The 23870-nt window shown below is 38.1% G+C and overlaps 2 protein-coding genes and 1 pseudogene across 2 annotated transcripts; all 3 read left to right on the top strand.

Annotated features, from left to right (window-relative positions):
- Positions 1-4660: 4660 nt before the first annotated feature.
- LOC116111460 lies at positions 4661-6968 on the top strand (annotated as a pseudogene).
- A 5452-nt stretch (positions 6969-12420) lies between these two features.
- On the top strand, positions 12421-16166 carry LOC116111546 (nucleolar protein 56-like). Its single transcript, XM_031397720.1, has 8 exons — positions 12421-12706; positions 13234-13448; positions 13548-13705; positions 13948-14135; positions 14221-14473; positions 14842-14990; positions 15127-15261; positions 15527-16166. The coding sequence occupies exons 1-8, from the start codon at positions 12502-12504 to the stop codon at positions 15859-15861; spliced, it is 1638 nt and encodes a 545-aa protein (XP_031253580.1). The 5' UTR covers positions 12421-12501; the 3' UTR covers positions 15862-16166.
- Positions 16167-16832: 666 nt separating this feature from the next.
- Positions 16833-19724, top strand: LOC116111518 (adenylate kinase 4). The gene is made up of 6 exons (XM_031397700.1): positions 16833-16997; positions 17477-17622; positions 17713-17832; positions 17974-18141; positions 18704-18793; positions 19261-19724. The coding sequence occupies exons 1-6, from the start codon at positions 16883-16885 to the stop codon at positions 19357-19359; spliced, it is 738 nt and encodes a 245-aa protein (XP_031253560.1). The 5' UTR covers positions 16833-16882; the 3' UTR covers positions 19360-19724.
- The last annotated feature ends 4146 nt before the right edge of the window (positions 19725-23870 follow it).

Genomic DNA, 23870 nt, shown 5'->3' with positions numbered 1-23870 from the left:
CTGAAGAAAGCTAAGACCGCATTCGAGCCTTTCAAGCACTTCACGATCAAGCAAATCCTGAGAGACAATAACTTTGTCACGGACGCCTTGGCAAGAATAGCCTCATCGCTAGACTTAGATGTGCCGGAAAGTATTCCAATTTGATACATAGAGATTCCTAGTATCAGCTCACTCAAGCAGATCATAGCTACAACCAAATTAATCTCCTGGATGACTCCAACAATTTAGTATCTTCGAGATGGGACTTTGCCCAGTGACAAGACAAAGGCAAAAATCCTGTGCACCAGAGCTACTCATTACACGCTCATCGGAGATCAGTTATACAAGCAAGGATTTCACGCCCTTCTCCTCTGATGTGTAACCGACGAAGAAGCAGACTATATTATAAGGGAGATACATGAAAGGATCTGCGATAATCACATCGCCGCACGATCCCTCGCCAATAAAATTATTCGCCAATGGTACTATTGGTCTCTACTTCAAGAAGACACTTTTAATTTTGTGAAAAAGTATGACAAGTGCCAACGGTTCGCGAACATGCTGCGAGCTCCTTCCCACCAGCTGACCATAATGACTAGCCTCTAGTCATTCTCTATGTGGGGAATTGATCATATTGGACCCATGCTAGCCAGAAAAAGGGGGCGTCAAGTATGTTGTGGTTGCGATAGATTACTTCACCAAATGGGCCGAGGCTGAGCCTTTGGCTGCGATCGCTACCAAGAAGCTCAAAGATTTCATCTTCAAGAGTATAGTGTGCCGCTACAGGATTCCTTATACACTCATCCTGATAATGGGAAGTAGTTCGACAATGAGGAATTCAAACAGTTTTGCGATGAGTCGGGGATCTATAAAAAATTTGTCTCAGTCGCAAGACCGCAAGCCAGTGGTCAAGTTAAAGCTATCAACAAAACCATCAAGCACACACTGAAGGCCAAGCTTGGTGCTGCCAAGGGTAATTGGGTCGATGACCTCCCAGAAGTTCTATGGGCATATAGAACAGCTCTGAGAACCTTTACTTCAGAAACGTCATTCTCGCTAGCATATGACTGCGAGGCTATGATCCTAGTGGAAGTAGGGACTAGTTCACTCCAGAGAGATCTATTCAATGAAACAGACAATGAAGCACTTCTATGTGCAAGTTTGGACCTAGTAGAAGAACACCGCGACAAGGCTTGGTTAAGGATAGCATCCTACTAGCAGCGTGTGAAAAAGTTCTTTAACTCTAAGGCCAAGAGAAGAGACTTTCATGTTGATGACCTGATTCTGAAAGAAGTCATTCTCGATATAAGGGAACCATGTGCGAGGGTATTGGGACCTAACTGGGAGGGTCCATACCGCATTGCTAAGGTTGTACGACCTGGAATGTATCACCTCAAGAGGCTTAATGGTTCCGAAGTACTACAAGCTTGGAATGCTGAGCACCTTCGCCCCTATTACCAGTAATTCCGAACTCGCTCTTAATTTTATTCATTTCTTTTACTTGTAAAGTTTTCCTTGTAATCTTTATGAATAAGATTGTCTCCTTTATCTTGAAGAAATATTTGTGTCATGTTCTTTTGAATGATCTTGTTTATTACGATATTTTTACAAGTTTCCTGATCAGATGTATAATATTAGTCTTGTGAAGTGCTCGAATTATAGAAGTGCTATCACAAGTGGCCGAAAATACTCCTTTTATATATGATTAAGATAAGTACAGTAGGCATTAGAAAAGATCAAAAGAAAAAGAGGAAGATTCAAAAGGAAAGTTGTGCAAAAGCAGAAGAGGCGATCACTGGTCCCCGCCTCCAGGCTCCACGGGCGCGACCTCTGTATTCCTCGGTTGGTCGTCGACCATCCAATTAGCTGCTGGGTCCTCAGGGACGTATGCCTTTAGCTGGTCATCCTCTAGAGGAGGCTCTTGTCCCTCTTCCTCCTCGGCATCATCAACTTGGGCTATGGAAGCAAGGATGTCTTGATATTCATTCGGGAGGTCGGAAAGGTCCATCCTTAGATTCCTCGGTCGCAAGCTGTAGATGGTCTGTATTGCCCAGTCAACGGCTTTCCTCTCGAGTTCAAGATTTTGCTGCTTTATCTGATTAGTTAATGAAGCGACTCGCCCTTGGGACAGCTCAAGATCCGCCTCCAGAGCTCTCTTTTGCTTCTTATAGTTTTCCCACAGTCAAGTTATATCTTCCTTCGCCTTCATAGCACGCTTAGAGCTTGCCTTTAGCTCATTCTCTTTCTCGCCACACTCTTTGGTGAGTTTGGCCACTGTCCTTTGGAGCTCCTTGTTCTCCTCGCCTCTTTTCTCAAGCTCAGCCTTCTAGAAGTCCACTATGTGAAGGGCAAAATTTCTCTCTACCAAGTACCGATTTGCCTGAATATGGATCGCCTTCGCCTCTACGTCCAGAGCCGCGAAGTCCTGTTTCAGCTTGGTATTCTCTTCCCTCAGCTTGTGGAACCCTCCAACAGAGTCCAGATCGATCTTTTGTTGGGCCATATGCAAGGCGAGCAGGGACTGCATGAGAAAAGAAACAAGAGTTAACCTCCATTTTCCCGAAAATCATAAAGGTTAGAAAAGCAACTGATGTTGGAAAGTCCTCGACAAGAACGAGCTGTTTTACCTGGCTTTACAGCTGAAGCGTAGTAGCGACCAAGTTTGTGGGTTGGGAAGCCACGAACTCCTTAAAGGCCACATCCAGTTGGCACTCCAGCAGGGTATACACAGTGGCAGATTTACTTAATAACGAGTGGGGACCACTGCCCCCATCAAACTTTAAAAAATTTCAGATTCTATAAATATTTATATTTATTTGCATTTTGCCCCTATAAGACTTTGACATTTTGGGAAAAGAAAAGATTTTTTGGTTTTTGAACTTGACAGTACCAGAACAACAACACACGCTAAAATCTCTCTTCCCTCTTTCTCTCTTCCCTTTTTTCTCTCATGGTGCAGGTGCTCTAACTCTCAAGTCTCTCTCAGACTCTCACCGAACTCTCCTTCCAAATTTGAACGACTGAACCAACACTACTTTTCATCAATTTATCAAAAGGTAATGTCCCTAATCCTAAAGGCGAAATCCCTAATTTTCTCTATTCATTCAATGTTTTACAGTTTTACAGTTTTAGAGCTTTTGTTATTGTAGTTTTCCAATAAAATTGAGTATTATATATTTAGAATTTGTGATTTACTAAACCCGAATCCTGCTCCTAATAGCTAACCAGAGTCTTTGAAAGGGCCCTTACCATTTAGCCAATGCGGCAATGCCCAGACGTCCCCACGCACAATGAAAAACAAGACAAAAAAATAAATTATTCATTCATCAAGAATTAGGCCTCATTTACTGATGATGGTTGGATTTGGAACTTAGATCATGTTACATGTATCATTCTAGTTTGTTCCTTTAATTTAATTGTTGTTGAGAAATAAGTTTGGTTTGGTAGGTGTATTTTAATTTTAATCCTCTCAATTGGGAAAGGCAAAAAATCAAAAATGAAAAAGATTTTATCATTGTTTTGGAATGAATACGTAATGGAAAGCACAGTGGTTGAAAAAAGTTTCCAAAGGGCGAATTGGATAGTATCATTTTGGTTAAGAACATAAAGCTTTAAAAGAAAAGGAGATGATGTTAGTTGGTTAATAAATTTATATCATGTGGGTGTGTTGGATGCGCACATGAAAAAAATCACTATTGTTGCTGTTACCATAAAGAAACGTATTAATTAATATTAAAGAAATAATCACAATTCCACAAACAAATAGCAAAAGCTCAAAAAAGAGTAAAGGAACATCACTGACATATTGTCTATGCATCATTTTGTAACAAGGTTTTTCTTCAAAGACTCAAGTTTGACATTCAATACTATTGCTTGTATGACTAAACACAACAAATCACAAAATCAGTCAGACCCTATAAACCCAAAAGACCCAAAAAAGAAGAGTATGTAGATACCAAGATTGAGACTGGACACAAATAGTGGGGCAAATATAGTTAGGAGGAGGAAATGGCAAAAAAGGGAGGAGGAATAATATGAGTAACGCTTCCGCACCTAATTCCTGGAATAATACTGTTTGTTTTTCAGTTGAAACAGGCCAAGGTTGAGCAAATAAGTGATACACAAACTAGTTTGAAGGAAACTGGAAATAGGTGGGAACAATATAATGAGATATGCAAAACATGTACACTTGCCAATATATGTAATAGGAGATAAATGATTGAGAAACAATTGACAGAATGGATACTATATAACAATTCTTTGTTGACAATATCAAAAACTTTTTAAACTTTATAAACATAAACAACTAATTATTTATTGTTTGTAAAGATTAGCTTGAGAAATCATTGTTTATGTATCTTTTCTTTCATCCTCATTAAATTACTTGACTAATTCAAATTTTATAAAAAGAGTTGACTTTTTTTTTTCTATAAATATGCATGATTCATGTTAAATGAGTCTAAAAGGAATTCAAACCCACAAAATATCACATTCTTATTGTCTTTCTATTACTATGTATGTAAATCACTATGGGTTACTATGTATTTCTTATTGTCTTTCCATTACTATGTATGTAAATCACTATAGGTTATTATTCTTGTACAATTCCTTATTATTTTATTTGTTTAAAACTTCTTATTAGGTATGCAGTATGGATAAATTTCTCAAAAGAAAATAAGCAATGGACCAATCATCCTCATCGGTCCAAGAAAGTAAAGCCAATGATAAAGAAAATGATCCATTAAAAGAAAGTCATGTAGAACTAGAAGCCATCTTGAAAGATCTTCCATCTGATCCAGCTCTATGGCCTAAATTCGAAGATTTTACTTGCAAAAAAGTTGTTGCCAGCCTCGAAATCATGCATTTCCATTGACAAAATTTGGAAAAGGATATCGTCAATTTAATCCTGTTTGGTTTGATGTGTATGGCGATTGGCTTGAGTATAATGTGACCAAAGATGCTGCATTCTGTTTGTATTGTTATCTTTTTAGACCTTCCATTATAAGCCAAGCTGGTAGTGACGCTTTCGTTAGTGAGGGATTTTGTAATTGGAAGAAACCAGAACGCTTTCAAATTCATGTTGGCCAGCCAAATAGTGCTCATAACCAAGCACGACAGAGTTGTGTGAATTTAATGAATCAAAAGCAACATATCGAAGTGGCTCTATCTAAGCAATCAGATCAAGTTGGGACTGAATACCGAACTCACTTGACTGCATCCATTGTTTGTATTAGATTTCTTTTGCGTCAAGGGTTGGCATTCCGTGGTCATGATGAAACTGAAGACTCAAAGAACTAAGGTAACTTTCTCGGACTTCTTCATTTTCTAGCTCAGCATAATGAACATTTTAAGATTGTTGTTTTGAAGAATGCACCTGGGAATCTTAAATTGATAGCACCAGTGATCCAGAAAGATATTGTGAATGCTGTAGCAAATGAAACCACAAAAGCTATCATTAGTGATCTTGGAGATGAAATATTTTCAGTTTTGATTGATGAGTCTCGTGATGTGTCAATTAAAGAACAAATGGCTATTGCCATACGTTATGTAGATAAAAAGGGTCATGTACTCGAGCGATTTCTTGGCATTGTACATGTTAGTGACACAACTGCAATATCACTTAAGATGGCTCTTGAGTCATTATTTTGTCAACATGGATTGAGTTTGTCAAGATTACGTGGACAAGGTTATGATGGGGCAAGTAATATGCAAGGAGAATTTAATGGTTTGAAAAGTTTGATTTTGAGGGAGAATGAATATGCTTATTATGTTCACTGTTTTGCTCACCAACTTCAGTTGACACTAGTAGCTGTTGCAAAAAATCACATTTCTATTGCTTCGTTTTTTAGCTTGGTTACTAATCTGATAAATGTTGTTGGAGATTCATGCAAGCATCGAGACATGCTTTGGGAGAGCGAAATTAATAAACTTGTTCAAGCACTAGAAATTGGTGAAGTTAGCAAGGGACGAGGTTTGAATCAAGAGACAAGTCTAAAACAAGCTGGTGATACACGTTGGGGCTCATATTATTATACATTGATCAACTTAATCCTTTTGTTATCCTCTGTGGGCGATGTGCTTGAGGTTATTGAAGAAGATGGTTTAAATCCTGAACAAAGGGGTGAAGCATGTAATCTATTAGATTTAATCTATTCCTTTGATTTTGCATTTAATTTACATATGATGAAAAGTATATTGGCAATTACCAATGAGTTGTCACAAGCATTGCAAAGAAAAGATCAAGACATTGTAAATGCTATGGCTCTAGTCAAAGTTTCCAAACAACGGTTACAATTGTTGAGAGATGAAGGATGGGAATCTTTGTTAAGTGAAGTTTCTTCATTTTGCCAAAAGCATAATATTGCTATTTTGAATATGGATGATATGTTTGCAATTCGAGGGTGGCTATGACAGAGAGTTGAGCACATGACAAATTTGCATCACTATCGAGTTGAATTGTTTTATACTGGGATAGATATGCAATTCAAGAACTTAACACTCGTTTCACTGAGATTAGTACTGAGCTGCTTCTTTGTATGACATGTTTAGATCCAAGTAATTCATTCTCTGCTTTTGACAAACATAAGTTGATTCGTTTTGCCCAGTTTTATCCATCTGATTTTTCTGCATTTAAGTTGATGGTACTTGAGAACTAGGCTGAGACTTATGTTATTGACATGCGTTCATGTGATGAATTTGCTAAGTTACAAGGAATTGGTGATTTGACTAAGAATTTAGTTTGGTTTAAAAAAAACATTTTGTATCCATTGGCGTATAAGCTTGTGAAACTTGCATTGGTTTTACCAGTTGCGACTGCGACCGTTGAAAGGGCTTTTTCTGCAATGAATATTGTGAAAAGTCGGTTATTCAATCAAGTGGGAGATCAATGGATGAATGATTGTTTGGTCACCTATATTGAGAAAGATGTATTTGATACAATTGACGATGAGATGATTATCCAACGTTTTCAGAATATGAAAACTCGTTGAGGACAATTGTAAAAAAATTGTGTTTTTTTAATATATGTATTTGTATTTTACAACTTTTTGTTGAAGTTCATCCTAATGAAAAAAAAAAAAAAGTATAGTTATGATTGGTTTAAATTTTTTTTTTTTGCCCCCATCGAGTGAAATTCCTGGATCCGCCACTGGGTATACACCACCGGTTGCAGGTGCTCTGGGAGTTGCCCCATGGAATCTAACACAGACATGTCTGACCTCGAGGGAACTGGCATCTCGTCGACCTATTATTTGCCCGCTCTCCTTTGGGTAACCACGACCTCCCCCTCTTCTTTGTACGGGCTCTCAGGGACCGCAGAAGTGTCTGGTGTGCTCCTCAAGGGCAGCCTCGAGCGAAAAGCCTGGTAAGGCTGCGACCCCTCGGCAGCACCCGTAAGCCCTTCAGATCAAACTCCGACTCCTCCTTAGCAAGCAGTTGCTTCCTCTTCTTTGTTTTTTAGCCCATAGTTTTCTGCTTAGCGGCGCAAGTAGCAGTGAGGTGAGGAGCTTCCCCACGTCGCTCCGTGGGTGTTCACCTTTTGGCGCCAATGTGTATCCCTCTTGTGGGGATATCGCCGGGGATTACCTCGGCTAGCTCAGTCGGGGTGACCCGGGGAAATACGAACCCTCTAGTCTTTGTCGATGACCTTGGAATCTTGGGTGGCATGGTCGCTACGCACCATGAAAGCATGTTAGCAAAAAGGTCACCTCAAGCAAAAGAAAGGGGTTCTAAGTGTGAAGATACTTATGGGCTAAGGGTTCCAAAGATGCTTCTAGATTGAAAAAACCATACTTTCTTAAGTTGGCAGTAGTCATGAGCAGTCTCGCATCGCGACACTGCTCAGGTAGATGACCGAATGTCACAATCCAGTTAAAATCTGTCAAAGCCGTCAATCTGGTTGTCTTATTTCCTGCAAAGAGACAAAAAGTTCGTTAAATATAAGAGCTGAAGAAAAAGGAACAGTTTGCAAATCAAAGGAAAGGAAAACCTACTCGGTTCCTTAAATTGGCAAATGCCATCATATTCAAAAAAGAAAAATTTGGTCTCATAAGCCCTAACGTTACTAGGGTAACTAAATATTCCTCCCTCGATCGTAGATCACTTTGAGAGGTAAAAGGAGTCTTTATCTTTGCTCTTCTTTAGATAGTAAGATCATGCAAGCTCTAGCGTTGTCAGCTCGCCTAGACCATTTTCGCCACATGCGATATACATAGCAACCGTTATCATATACGCATTAGGCGTCAATTGTAATGGCACGACCTCGAAGTGATCGAGGATCGATCTAATGAAGGGGTAAAAAGGTATCAACGCCCCACATTTAAAGATCGCCTCGGAGATCATGACCATTTCCTCTAGGGGATTCTGAGGTATGTATGTCCTATACTGGTAGACATCCACGCTAAGCATGAACTGATCCACCGCTTTCTATATCTCATCCCAGGGGGCCACTGATAAGGCCTCTTGCACTAGACCTACTGGGGTGCCCGGCACCTACGAGCTCGTCCCCTCGGCTGTTCTGGTCGGTAGATTATCCATTACTCCTAAAGTCTGAAAAATGTGCGACATGCAAAGATAATTCAGTCTTTATACAATGTTGCGTATGATGACATGGAAGAGCCAAAAAAACCCTAATTTACCTTCCTTAATTCCTAGAAAAACCCTAAAAACCCTTGGGAATGAATCCCTAAGGATCCCTGCCCTAAGTTCTCACTTTTTATAAAGAAAAAAGTTCTCTTCTTACCGCTGTCCAGAAATACACACCATAAAAGCTTACCAGGCAGTTCATACCCACCATTACCAGAAGTCCAACTATTGACAAAAATAATAGAAGAAAACGAAGGAGATGTCCTCCTTACTTCTTGACTATTAGGAACGAACTTCATGTCGTAACGAAGAGTGCGCATCAACTGGAAGAAGGGTAGACTGATTTTGCAAGAGTTTTGTTTTTCTCTCTGAAAATGTGAGTTTTATGATAAAACTTGAGGCGAACCTGGGGTTTTATAAGGGAGAAAACGACGATTGGTTTCCCTTAGCAAGTGACGCTTGGGAAGGATAAGTTTCTCGCCATTGATTACGACCACGTGTCATTAATCTGCGAGAAGAGTAACCTTCACGCTTTGTAGATACCAATTGACGTTTCCTTCCATTGCAGCAACCAAGCATCGACACGATTACCTCCTCCACATTAAATGCGCCCTTATTCGCATTTAATGCTCTGAAAGGGAATGTCGTTTCAGCATGACTTGCATTTAATGTGCATGGTTGACACTGATTGTGCAATAGACACGTATGTTAGAATAAAGATTATTTGATTGACCAGCCTAGCTATCATGCGCAATGGATAATATCTGAAAAGGTCAATCGAGTAAAACACTCTTTGCCGTGTATCAATTTCGAAACAATGTGATTCCTTGCTTTCGCTAAAAATGTGCTAAGTATTTTCAGGTCGCAAGATACGGATGAAACTCAAAGCAGGTTGGTATAGCACTGAGCAGGGTTCGACCCAAGCCACTGAATCTATGGGGGAAGGCCACCTCAGGTTGCTTATGCTATTCTTAGAGACATATGTTGCAACCTCCTTACAGCTCGATTAGCTCGGTCAAGCATCATTTGGGATAAGTCAAGTCACGGCATAATCATGAAGTTCTCAAGGTTCAATCCTTAAACCTTAAAAACTGGGAGGCTTCTGTTATGCCTAAAAAATCAGGGATGATGTGAGATTATGTCAGCAAGGGCCAATCAGAGTTCAAGAATGGTTTGTGCCGTCTAGACGCTGCCATGTCACGCAAGGACGGAAGAGGTATAGCTATCGTCAGTGCGGCAGGTGAATGCCAAGCTTGTGAGTGGCTAGGAATTGTCCACCTGCCCAAGCCCTACGCGATTTAAGGATGTCTCCTGTGCAGACAACCAATGGGAAGCGGGCTAGGAATTGTACCACACCTGTTCGATTGTAAAATCATGACTACTACCTTGGATCCACCAACTATAAATAAAGAGCTCCTCTCTCATTTACGAGATTGACTCTTCTTCAGTCTTCCAAAGCATACACACACTCTTTCTCTCTATATATATTTAAACTCTCTCTTGATTGTAATTTAACTCGATATACGTGACCTGACTGTAACCACCTATTAATACAACCACAGTGGACGTAGGATTCACTTTTGAGCATCTGAACCACTTTGAAAACTGTTTCTTATTTATTCTCTCATTGCACATTTTCATATCACATGTAATTTCTAAGTCCACTTAGCACTTTGCATGTGTGCGTCGTAGGTGTCAAAATCAAACATCAACACACCTCATTATGTTGGGTAGGCCATGAATATCTTAATAATCAAGAGCTGCGGTGAGTGGCCTCAGTGAGTAATCCAAAAGAATCTTGACTGATTTAATACGTTATCGATATTTTTAGTCATATTAATAGTTAAATCTCTATCTAATGTGAAATCATAGAGGCGTAGTACTGTAATGTAACTTCAATCTCAGGCAGTTTGAATAGAGAGGACAAACGTTAGGTTAATAATAATGAAGAGCATTTAATTAAATGATAATGGAGGGATGCGATGAGATGCATTCAAGAAAGAAGAACAGTGAGGAGGAAGGTGGGTCTGAGTCTGAGATTTCAGTGACAGCACAAAATATGGGCCAAGTATTTTCATGGTAGCATGCCAAGTCTTTATCAAATAATTCAATCAAGAGGGACATGATAACCATATGATGATTTGAAGAATCTTTATCTTTATCACTTCAGCATAAGCATAAAATTTAAAGGCATGAAATTCAGCACTGGAATATTTTGTCATAAGAGATAAGAGATTATCTTTGGGGACCCAATGGGGTTCACCCATGCATGATTGCACCGCTCAATAATGAGAAAAATCTTCATTCATTCTTTATTTTAAAGACTTTGTTATTGGCACATTTGAGTTTATTTGGTGGGTAATTTAATCCTATCCCAATTAAAGCAGCCACCCCAGCTGAGAAAATCCGAGAAAAGTCCAATTATCAAACATTAATTTGACCTAAAATATTGAACTCAGAATCAAGTGATGCTATTATGGTGGTTTGACAATGACATACAAGGAACCATGCATATATTTTAGAAAAATGTTATCCTTACAAAGACACATACGAAGAAGGTTATAAAGTGACATCATCAAGAAGAAAAAAACAAAGAAAAAACAGAAAAAGAGAAAGAGAGAGAGAAAAATCATGAAAATCAAGGATGAAGATTGTCTTTGTATATCCTCTTTGTATGTATCTTTGTAAAACTAACATTGCTCTATATTTTATGTGATTCCTAAATAACTCAAAACCATATATGAGCCAAACCATGACTTCTCAGTGAATAAAAGAGTCCGGCTTGTAAGTGGTGTCGATATGAAACTTCTTATGAGCTAAAATGGCGGATGCTAACGACAACCCACATGAATTTTTAAGGTAAGAAAAGTGGGTACGTGTTGTGTTATTGAATTGTGTAATGTGTTCGTGAGAAGCTGCAATTACAACGGTTAAGTGATGAAGCTCTAGGCGAAATGTTTTGCACTTCTTAGAAAACAGAGTTTGTTAAAGAATTGTCAGTGAATTTGTCACTTTTGCCAATAACAACCATGGCCTTGCATGGGCCTTGAATAACCAACCCAACCCACATCACCTACTTGGCCCAAACAATCAACTCCCTGCTCTATAGTATACTTATTTTATTAAGGATGTGAGTCATATGACTACTTTTTTTTTTTTTCTTTTAAACAAACTATCAATTTCTTTTCAAATGTTAAGAGCATTATATAAAGGAATATCCTTTATTATATTGACCTTTGATGTTCACACTTTCATTTAAGTTGTGCGTTAATTTATATATAAATTTGTATATGAACATTTTTTTTTTTTAATTTATAATCAATCACTTTTAATATGTAATATTTAATTTAGTATGTACTCCAAGTTGTCATACTGACTTTTTGCATCTCAATCGATATTGCATTATTTCATAGGAATACATTGTGAATTACTTAATTATATGTTTCTCATACAAATTTAAATAATATTACATTACTATATACATTATACACAATTTTTATAACATTATTTTTAAACAAATAAAGAGGAAAATTTTGAATTTTCATTAATTACCTTGACAATACCATTTTATAAAATTCATAATATAAGTTTTACATTTAAAATAATACTAAAATTGAGATTAAGATTATTTATTTCTTGATTTTATTTTTGTATCAAATTAAAACAAATATTTTTACAAAAATACAATCGGTCACACGACTGACCTTTTGTTAAAGTTAAGCCCAAGTAAAACCCTGATAAGCCCATATTATTTGGGCTAGGTCTGGATTTGGGTCGGGTTAACCGGTCCATTTAATAGCACTTTAATAAAACCTATAAAATTCTTAAACCCTAATTCTTCTTCTTCTTCTGCTTTCATAGTCTAAACTGTCAGCGAGTATCTCACGCCGAGAGACTGCAACTTACAGTGCTTGGTGTTTCTTGTTTTGAGCCTCTTCAATGGCTCTGTATTTGTTGTACGAGACAGCTTCAGGCTATTCATTGTTTTTGGCTCATGGTCTCGATGAAATCGGCCAAAACACCGAGGCGGTTCGGAGCTCCATTACAGATATGAACAGGTTCGGTAAGGTCGTTCAGCTTACAGCTTTCCACCCTTTCGAGTCCGCTCTTGATGCTCTCAATCAGTGCAACTCTGTCTCTGAAGGTGACAAGCTTAAACCCCTGAGCTGCAAAGAAGTTTAAAAAAAAAATATTTTTGTAATTGTTGAATTACATTTCTTATTTGGGTTTAAGCTTGTGTAAATGGACGTGCGTTTATGTTACTCATATATGGGCTATGCCTTTTTAATTCTCTGTTTTTACGCTGAAAAAAGGAAGAGGATAACATACGTATGAGTTTAATAGGTTTTATATTTCTTGTTGTATATTCTTCTGACAACTGTATTGTTTTGTCGATTAGAAAAAGAACATATAGGATTGTTTTGTTTATCGCTTTTGCATTTGCTTCTCGCTCTACTTATTTTCTGCTTCTGGTGTTTCTTAAAATACATTTTGTATGGTTAAGGTTTTTTTTCTTTTTTTTTTTAATCGGTACTTATGAATTATAAGTATGACAGGAACTGAAACATTTTGTTTCATGCTGAAATTTAAAGAAAAAAAATAATTAACTGAAGATTTTGGCTTGTTATCCAACGTTGGCTTAGTTTAGCATTTACTGGTTTTGGTTTGTAGGGCTTATGACTGATGAGTTGAGGAACTTTTTGGAGCTTAATCTCCCAAAAGTTAAGGAAGGAAAGAAGCAGAAATTTAGTCTAGGAGTATCAGAGCCTAAGATTGGGTCACATATCTTTGAAGTGACCAAGATTCCTTGTCAAAGCAATGAGTTTGTTCTTGAACTTCTTCGTGGTGTGCGGCTGCATTTTGATAGGTTCATTAAGGACTTAAAGGTTTGTGATTTTCCTTCAAACAATTTTGTTTTCTTTTTAAATTCATAACAATTAGGATTGGTTATCTAACAAAGTCTCTCTGTCAATCTCCATTTATAGCCTGGTGACCTTGAAAAAGCTCAGCTGGGTCTGGGACACAGTTACAGCAGGGCAAAGGTGAAGTTCAATGTCAACCGAGTGGACAATATGGTTATTCAAGCCATTTTCCTTCTCGATACTCTTGACAAGGACATTAATTCCTTCTCCATGAGAGTCAGGTTCGTTATTGCTGTGCACGCGTGAATAAACCTTTTATTTTGAAGTCATGAACTTCTGAGAATGTGTGGTTAACTGACCATTTACTACAGCAAAAAAAAGTGCTGGAAATTTTTCTTGCAACTGATTAATGTCATCTGGTGTCTGGCGGTAAAAACTGTGGAGGTCATTTACTGTATTAAACCAGATTTTAGTTTCAATCTTCTTACTGACAACTTGTTCTCTCTTTTTTGACTTCCTGCAGAGAATGGTACTCTTGGCATTTCCCTGAACTAGTCAAAATTGTCAATGACAATTATCTCTATGCCAGAGTTGTAAAACTTATAGAGGACAAGTCAAAGTTGTCTGATGATATTATACCAGCTTTAACAGACATACTCGGAGATGAAGATAAGGCCAAGGAGATTGTTGAAGCTGGCAAAGCATCAATGGGTAAAATTCTTGTTTTTATGTTGCATATTAAACTTATCTTGGACTACAATCACTTATAATTTATTTATTTTTTCCTTTTTTGCAGGGCAGGACTTATCTGCTGTTGACTTGATTAATGTCCAGATGTTTGCTCAGAAGGTAATGAACCTTTCTGAGTACAGGAAGAAGCTATATGAGTATCTGGTTACTAAAATGAATGACATTGCACCAAATTTGGCCTCCTTGATTGGTGAAGTTGTTGGGGCTCGGTTGATTTCTCATGCTGGTAGTCTCACAAATCTAGCTAAGTGCCCATCTTCTACACTTCAGATCCTTGGCGCAGAGAAAGCCCTCTTCAGGTGTTTTACCCTATGAACTGAGTTCCTTGTTAATTTTATGTAGTTGCTATAATCGTAAGCTTTAAACACATTTTTTTATCTACTGGCTTGAATTTGTAGAGCCTGAATGCAGATTTTAGGAAGCTATTATTTCTACAATACCCTATGAATTGAGTTCCTTATAAAATTTATGTAGTTGCTATAATTGTAAGCTTTAAGCACATACTTAATATTCATCTACTGGCTTGAATTTGTAGAGCCTGATTCCAGATTTTTGGAAGCTATTATGTTTACAATAACATTTGGACATCAGACCATATCTTTTCTGTGGTAAAAGAGATTTTTCCTTCTTGGCTTTAAGTTCTCATGCCACCCACTTTTGTCTTCAGGGCATTAAAAACTCGAGGAAACACACCAAAGTATGGTTTGATTTTCCACTCATCTTTCATTGGTCGAGCTTCTGCAAGGAACAAGGGTCGAATGGCTCGTTATCTTGCAAACAAATGTTCCATTGCATCTCGCATTGACTGTTTTGCAGGTAATTTGAACTTTTGATAGAGTAGTATTGTATCAATGTCTAATATCTTTCATGAGACATACATTCCTTTTACATCAATTTTGTGCCGAGTCATTTTCCTTTAAAATTAACTTTGTATGGTCATCTTGTATTGCAGAAAGCAACACTACTGTTTTTGGTGAGAAACTTCGTGAGCAAGTTGAAGAGCGACTGGACTTTTATGACAAGGGAGTTGCACCTCGTAAAAACATTGATGTCATGAAAGCTGCAATTGAAAGTACTCAAAGCGATGGTGTGCAAATACATAAACTGATTTTTTTTCTTTTACACAAATTCTATTCATATAGTTGAGTGGTTTGATTGGAAGATTATTTGGATGGTAAATATGTTGGATACTGGCCTGCTTTGCCTTCCCGTGAAGAGATATGATAGTAGATTATTCTCAAGTGCAAACTAGTTCCAATCTGTTGGTTTTAGCATGTTTGCATTGTATAATTTTATTTCATGGCATTCAAATTTGTATTTTTACATTATTATCATTTCTTTCTCTGAATCAGATATGGAGACAGAAGAAGCTGCAGCAAAGAAAAGCAAGAAAAAGAAGTCAAAATCTGCGGTTGCAGAGGATGGTGAACCTATGTCAGTGGATAATGGAGATGCTTCTGAGGTAGCTAAATCAGAGAAGAAAAAGAAAAAGAAGGACAAGCGAAAACTGGATGAGGAGACTCAGCTGTTGGAAAAATCAAATGGTGTTAACGATGATGTTCATGAAGATGGAACAGCCAAGAAGAAGAAAAAGAAGAAGTCCAAGGATGAAGGAGATGATGTGCAGGCCACCAGTGATGCTAAAAAGAAAAAGAAGAAGAAATCAAAAGTTGAAGATGATGAGTAAATTTTGAGATGAGTGTTGATATCTTCTGTACTACTGCCATTTTTATAAGGTTTTTGATGTCTACAAGATGTTAGTTGTAGAAATCCTGTAGGGATTCTGGGAGAAAATGTTCTATGCTCTTCAAGTACTCTGGCTTAAATGTTTAACTTTCATCTAAGTTCTGTTTTGTTTCCATAATCTATATAAGCGTTGTTGACCCTTACCATTTGTAGTAGCTAAAGCGAACTGCAATTATTGGGTAGTTAATTGAATTCCTCCATGGGGTTGCTCGATATGATGAAATATTGTTTTAGTTTGGCTTTGTATTTGGCTATTACTTCTCCTTATGGGAATGTAGTTTTTGTTCGGTTTTACCTTAAAGAATTATACACTCAAGAATCAGTGTTGATTATACTTACCATACCTAAAAAATTGAAACAATTTATTCTTGAAATATCAGAGAAATATTAGATTGATTGCCTCCGTACGGAAAGATATCCACCAAACTGTTTCCTTCTTTGATTTCCCATTTGTAACTACTACTGAGTACTGACCCACCTAACTTAAATTTCTCCCTGACCCAATTCATTAATCATATTGACATCAAAGCTTTCCCCAACTTTTTTATTACTAAAATGTGATAAATTCATTGCACTTTCTGATTTTTGGTTAATATATTCAGATAATTTAAACATTTCTCTCAAAAGTCTATGTTTCATTCTTATGGAAAATTTGTTTGTAAAATATAATAATAAAAGGGATATTAATAAAATCAAAGATTTGTCTTCTAATACCTCGTTAACTTCCAATACCAACCATAATTTGATTTAGTCTGAAACTTTGACCGGCTAAGGGAATAACAGTCAATTGACAGAGCCTGGTAAGACCACACAGCTTGTGTTTGAAGCGTTGGAAGGTCCGAACTCAAAGAATCCATCTTTATTTTCCCTTCACTCTCTCATTTATACACTCTCTCCATCTCTGGTTCTTGTTGCATTCTTCCACAGAAAAAAAAAAAAAGAAAAACCCTCAACCAACAAGAATGGCGACTAATTCAGCAGCCAACTTGGAAGATGTGCCATCCGTAGATCTCATGACCGAGCTCCTCCGTCGCATGAAGTGCTCCACCAAACCCGACAAACGTCTCATTCTCATTGGTAACCTTTTTTCTACCCCTTACACCTTTCTCTTCAGATCCGATATTCTTATCTAATTTTTATGCCAAATTTTGTATTTTTATTTTGCTAGCTACTCGTACAATATGTTTTACATGTCAACATTATGTATTAAAGAATTTGGGACTGCCGGACTGGTGCTTTGTTCGTGGCCTAAAAAAGTTTATCAGTTTTGGATAGTTATTTGGGTAATTGAATTTTGAAACGTTTATATTAAAGTAGAAATTTTCAGTTTTAAAGTTGTTTGTTTCCAGTTATTATTTTCATGGTCGTTGGTGTAACTTGTTAGCAAGATTTTTATTCATTTTAAAGGCAATTTGGAGTAATAAAAAGATAATTTTTACACTGGAATGTACGTGCAATATTGCTATTCTGACAATTGATTGCCACGACTTAGCGTTTGCGTTTGTTATATAAAAGGTTGTTGCTTTGTGATCATTAGAATATGGTATGACTGGCAGGCCCTCCGGGATCTGGAAAAGGTACTCAATCACCAATCATTAAGGATGAGTACTGTCTGTGCCACTTGGCTACTGGTGATATGTTAAGAGCTGCTGTTGCTGCTAAAACTCCCCTTGGGGTTAAGGCGAAGGAGGCTATGGACCAGGTCAGAATTATTTTTCTGTTGAAAATGTTGTGCCATCTTTGTGGTTCTTGTTGTTAGTTGCTGATGGGATCTTTTGTAATGGTTTCTCAGGGACAACTTGTTTCTGATGACTTGGTGGTTGGAATTATAGATGAAGCGATTAAGAAACCCTCATGTCAGAAAGGTTTCATTCTTGATGGGTTTCCACGAACTGTTGCTCAGGCGCAGAAGGTATCAAGTCCTTTGAATGGCTTGATTATGTTTGTGCATGTCTGTTGTTCGTGAATCTGTGTGTTAATCTTCAAATAATTGAGTCTACCCAGTTTAGTTATATGAGCTTCTAACTGTGCTGTTGTTTACCTTTATATACAGCTTGATGAGATGCTTGAGAAGCAGGGAGCTAAAGTTGACAAGGTGCTCAATTTTGCTATTGATGATGCCATATTGGAGGAGAGGATTACTGGTCGCTGGATCCACCCTTCTAGTGGTAGGAGCTATCACTCCAAATTCGCACCTCCGAAGGTTCCTGGTGTTGATGATGTAAGTCAATATTAATTATTCTCTTTATACTTCTTTTACATTTGTAAATAATTAGTCATATAGCTAATATACTTGGTATTTGGTGCAAAGCATTGGGAGAATGTATTGGGAAAGGAGCAAGTAGGATTTTTAAGTTTAAATGAGGGTTCCAGGTCTAGATGTCCAAGAAACTATTTCTGTTTGTTGTAAGTGTAGCTCTGTTGGTGTTGTATTTAGAGACTGTATAGGTTGGCCATACATGTTGCCGATAACTATACTACAAGAATATAAAGCAAATTCCTTATTGAAAAATGGCAAACAGTTTGCATTGGCAAGAGTACTGGAAGATTTGCGCAACAATGATTGTAATTTCTCTACTGACAGATATGGATATCCAGTGAAATATATGAAATCTCATAAGAATAGAATGAAAGAGAATTTATCTATATGCTGACATCTGGTTCAATTTAATTGTTCTACAAATCTGATTCAAGTGAATGGTGTTTGCATGTGCACTTCCAGTGACCTCTATGAACCAGTTGCAGATTTCTTTACCAACGTTTGTTCTTTTCATTTCATGTAGGTAACTGGTGAACCTTTGATTCAACGCAAAGATGATACTGCTGCTGTTCTCAAGTCGAGACTGGAGGCTTTCCACAAGCAAACTGAACCGGTATATTGTCTAATATTGCTTTCACTTGCTTTGATATTTTTCGGCAAAATTTTTTTACTTGTTACTGCTTATAATCTACTTGGCAGTAAAGTTTAATTCAATCTTATTGATCCTGAGATGCCTGACATGTCAATTGGTGATAACTGTGCAATTATTATCTTAATCCTACTATATGCTATCTACTTAACAATTTTAGTTCATTTTTCTTACCATTGATTGTGTATGTCCAACTTGGTTCTCTTTAAATCATGAATTGTTTGCGGTTGTCCTTATACCCATTAGTGTTTTCTGTGAGTCATATGCCAATGCCCCTACAATTTACTCTGATATATTTTGATTTATGCTGTGATTTTATCAAATTGATTATGCCCTTTTTAGATTTAAGTTCTGTCAATATATGCTTTTTCCATAACTGATAGTCATTAGTGTTTCTTATTAAATCTCTTTGCATTGTGTTCAAAATGCAGGTAATTGACTATTACTCCAAGAAGGGCGTTGTGGCAAATCTTCATGCAGAAAAACCCCCCAAAGATGTTACAACCGAGGTGCAGAAAGTACTTTCCTAGTGAAAGTGAGCCAACGTAGGTTCATTAAGCAGATCCATTTAAGCTATAAGCAGATGCATTGTCTGAGAACATTTTTTTTTTTTCTCAAATGTACTTGATATACCTTAGAATGTTGTTATTGTTGTCCATTGCTATTTTGACTGCCAATATTGCGGCTGTCCTTTCTTGAGTTAACTGAGTTTACACCCAAATAATAAACATCACAAATTTAGTTTGAGCTCAAGTTTTTCTTCTTCTACCTTACCCCATCTTGTTTAACCTCACCCCACCCCCCACAGCTTTTTATTCAGGCTGTAGGTGCTTGATATTAGTTTGGTGCACATGGTTTATATGGCATACCACCCATGAGGGTGGTAATTGATTAACACTTGCCTGCCACAGGGCTTTTCATCAAGTTCTTCTCAATGATTTGATTGTCAAACTTTCCAAGAATTCTGATTATTTGTTAACTGTCAATCTTTCGCCCTATCTCTGCTCGGTGGATCGGATCCGTTTGAAAGAAGTTTATGGGAACCAAATCATTTTTACCAGCAAATATATATTATATTGACTATTGAGTAAGAGTTTATCCATGGGCATTGAGCAGTTAAAAATTAAACAAACTGTAGGTTTGATCCCTGAGCTACGAAGGCGTGTATTACAACTTATTAGCTATATTGAATGGGTTATGTGATGATAACTTGATTAGGCAACCTAACAACATATCCATTAAAATATCCCTGCAATCATAACTTAATAAGAGGTACAATAAAACCAAATCTAGGATATGAATTACAGGCACAGAAACAGGTGATTTGCAACTACTTATTAGCTTTGAATCAAAGAACATGGGTCACTTATTGTTAGACCTCCCATTCACAAAGTTTAATAAGTATAAAGGGGGAAATAAACTAAAGGGCAGCGGGGTGTAAAAGACGTTATGGGCAGGGGTGTAAAGAGTGTGATAGGGAATTGGTTAAGGGAGGTAGTTAGAGGAATATACGCGTGTCTAGCTGAGATGAAATGTATATAACTAAAAGAATGCGAGAGAGTGTGGGTATTGAGAAAATTCTGGAAATTGGTTGGGAGGTCCCTAGCTCCTCGAAGTGTTAGGATCCATATTCTATCGCCTTATTTCATCTCTGTTTACTGCTATTCCATTGTTATTCTGAATACATGTATGAAATATACCATTTGGGTTCCATTAAATTCTGTCTCATCTCTATATTGTGCATTGTTCCCGTGTGTGGTTGTGTGGAGTCTGATTCAATAGAAAGGGGTTTCCATCAGCTTGGTATCAGAGCTTGGCTGGGAATGGTAAAATCAAAGATGGAGAACAAAATAGATAATGTGGAAAAAGAAATGAAATCGGTTAAGGAAGACATGAGCTCAATGAAGACTGATTTGGGAAGTGTTAAAGAATATCTGACAGAGATGCGAGAGTTAATGAGGTTGAGGGAAGAAAGGGATGAAAAGCATTATCAGGAGAAGGAGAAGGCTTCATAGTCCTTGGAGAATCACAATGACAGAGGTGACCGAGAGACAGGATGGGAAAACAGTGGTGACACAAGGAAGGAGGAAAGAAAGTCAGGAAGCTTGAACTCCCATTTTTAATAGAGATGACCACTTGGTTGGACATTTCGACAGATCACTATTTTTCCATAAATCGTTATGAGGAATCAGAGATGGTGAAGCTACCGCCATGTGCATGGAGGGAAAGCACTAATTAGTACCAATGAGTTGATTCACGAGAACCATTAGGTTGTGGAGGGAATTTAAAGCGGCTCTATCGTCAGATTCAGGCCATCGTTCCAAGGCTCTACGCATGAGGCTCTGGTAGCTCTAAAGCAGACATCCACTGTGACTGAGTACAAGAAGACTTTGAGGCTCACACGGACGGTTGAGGAGTTGGGTGAAGAAATTTTATGGTGTATTTGTCAATGGGCTTAGGGAGGAGATTAGGGCTAATTGCTTTGATGAGGCCAAGTCACTTAATGAAATCATGGAGCAGGCCCATAGGGTGGAGGAAAAAATTGGGTTTTAGATAGATGCAAGCCAAAGTTTACTAAAGCCCAAGGGTTAAAGACTTTACTCTAAATATCCATCACCCAGAAGTCACAGACCCTTGGTGGCCCAACCGACAAAAAACCTAGACTCATTTCATTCTACCCCAAATTGACCGCCTGACAAAAGAGAGAAAACAATGGATGAGAGCTTCTATTGTTAGAGAAGAGAATTTTCGACGCCTCTAGAGGCTAATATTCAATATAAGAGGAACGAGAACTTTGTTTTAGGTGTGATGAAAAATTCGACCAAATCACCATTGTTAGAGCAAGTCTTTGCAATCACTTGCTGGGATATGACTCTGAGAAAAGTGAACACACTCGGACACGAGAGGAAACACACTCAAGAGGTAACCCTTTAACATTTTCAATGAATTTTATAGTTGGACTTACCTCTGTAAAACGCAAAATTATGGGGCGAATTGGGAAAATGGATGGGGTGATCCTGGTTGACAGTGGGGCTTCCCAAACTTTATCTCACATGAATTAGTGAAGGGTTGGAAATCCGGGTGGAAAAAGGGAAGTGTTTGGGTTATGGTGGGTAATGGGGTGACGGTGAAGGGTGAAGGAGTTTGTAAAAGAGTGCAGTTAGAAGTGTCGAGGGTTCACTTGTCAAGATTTTTTCCCATTTGCTTTAGGGGTGCTGTGTTGTGTTGGCAGTTACGTGTTGAGTACTTACGATGTATGTGCCAATTGGAAAAATTTGACAATGCAGTTTGAATGGATGGGGCTAAAGTAAGATGCGGGGGACCCTCTTTGGTGAAATCATAGTATCTCTTAAGCCATGTACTGTCCTTAGCAACACAAGGGAAGGGTTCTTGGTAATGTTGTTCGATGGAAGAAAAATAGAACAGAAGGTGAGGAGGAAGACCTTAGGTGACCCAAGTACTAGCCAAATACACCCACATGTTTGATCAACCTTCAAACTACCCCCAAAGATCTCACGACCATGCATATCCTTAAGAGGGAGCCCAACATTAGACTTACATATAGCCACTTAGACTTACATTACCTTACTTCCAAAAAAAATGAGATAGAAATGTTGGTAAAAGAGATGATGGTGGCGGGATCATACAACCAAGTACTGCCCCTTTGCCACAGTATTACTAGTCAGAAGAAAGCGGGAGTTGGAGGTTCGATGTAAACTAAGGCCTCAAAGAATAACCATCCGGACAATTCCCCATTCCCACATCAAGAGTTGTTAGATGAATTAGGCGAGCAACATTTTCTCTAAATTGGACCTTAGGTCAGGGTACCACCAAATAAGAGTTAAAGGGAGGACGTCCCAAAAATGGCATTCAAACTCATGAGGGCATTGTGAATTCCTTGTAATGCCTTTCGGTTTGACAAATACCCCTCCACCTTTTAGGCATTTATGAATACGATCTTTAAACCTGTCTCTCCGAAAATTCATGTTGGTTTTCTTCGCGACATCCTCATATATGGCCCACATTGGAGTCCCATTTAGCACACCTCGACAAGCCTCACAGATTTTGGAGAGACGAGTTGGTAGTGAATAAAAGAAATGTTTATTCGGGCAGGAGAAATTAGAATATTTGGCCATGTGATCTCGGCAAAAGAGGTAAAGCCGACCCAAAATAAGCCTGTTTCTTGGCCCACTCCAACAAATGTGAAGAGTTTAATAGATTCTTGGTCTCAAGGGTACTACCGAAGTTCATAAAAGGTTACGAAAGCATCGCACAACCACTCAGCATGTTATCAAAAAGGATTCCTTTACTTGGAACCATGAGGCACACACAGCCTTTGAACAACTCAAGGAATCCATGACTTTTGTCCCGATCCTAGCAGCCCTAAATTTCAGCTCCCATTTGAGTTTCAGACTGATGCATCAAGCCACGTTATTGGTGCGGCTTTAGTCCACAATCACGCCCCATAGCTTACTTGAGTAAGGCTTTTTCCCCCAAGCCAAACAGAAATAGTGTATGAAAAGAGGTTAATGGTCGTTGTCTTTGCAGTACACAAAGGATCCATATTGTTAGGTAGGAGTTCATCATCAAAACTAACCAAAGATTTTAAGTTCCTCCAAGATCATGGGTTAAAACTCCGGAGCAACAAAAATGGTTGTCCAAGCTGATGGGTTTTCCCTTTGATATTCAATATTTGCCGGGCGCCACCAACAAGGGGGCTGACCACTGTCCAAAAGTGAGAAAGCTCCACCATTAATTCAATTTCAGTAATTCAGTTTGATGAGTATGAAGATTTGGCAAATGAAGCCCAATGTGACCCTAAGCTCCAACATTATTCAGACCTTCTTGTGGACTCCACAGCCCACCATTACTCACTACGCCTGGTTCTTTACTTTACAAAGGGAGATGGTTTCCCCAAGGGATCTAGGTTTATTAGTAAGTTGCTGGCTTTTTCATTCCATCAGGGAGGGGTCATTCGGTTTTTTTTCGGACTTACAAATGGCAAATGTGGCCTATTAGGAAGGAATCAAGCATGATGTTT

This window comes from Pistacia vera, unplaced genomic scaffold (genome assembly GCF_008641045.1).
Source record: "Pistacia vera cultivar Batoury unplaced genomic scaffold, PisVer_v2 Contig1191, whole genome shotgun sequence".
Lineage (NCBI taxonomy): Eukaryota > Viridiplantae > Streptophyta > Magnoliopsida > Sapindales > Anacardiaceae > Pistacia > Pistacia vera.
Note: the sequence above shows the minus strand (reverse complement) of the source record. Positions and strands in the feature narration are given on the sequence as shown.

Bases quoted from the DNA above. Each gene is read 5' to 3' on its own strand.
- LOC116111546 (XM_031397720.1), top strand. From the start codon at position 12,502: ATGGCTCTGTATTTGTTGTACGAGACAGCTTCAGGCTATTCATTGTTT. The intron at 13,449-13,547 runs GTTTGTGATTTT...CTCCATTTATAG, and splicing joins GGTTCATTAAGGACTTAAAG to CCTGGTGACCTTGAAAAAGC. The intron at 14,474-14,841 runs GTGTTTTACCCT...TTTTGTCTTCAG, and splicing joins GCAGAGAAAGCCCTCTTCAG to GGCATTAAAAACTCGAGGAA.
- LOC116111518 (XM_031397700.1), top strand. From the start codon at position 16,883: ATGGCGACTAATTCAGCAGCCAACTTGGAAGATGTGCCATCCGTAGAT. The intron at 16,998-17,476 runs GTAACCTTTTTT...TATGACTGGCAG, and splicing joins CAAACGTCTCATTCTCATTG to GCCCTCCGGGATCTGGAAAA. The intron at 17,833-17,973 runs GTATCAAGTCCT...CTTTATATACAG, and splicing joins CTGTTGCTCAGGCGCAGAAG to CTTGATGAGATGCTTGAGAA.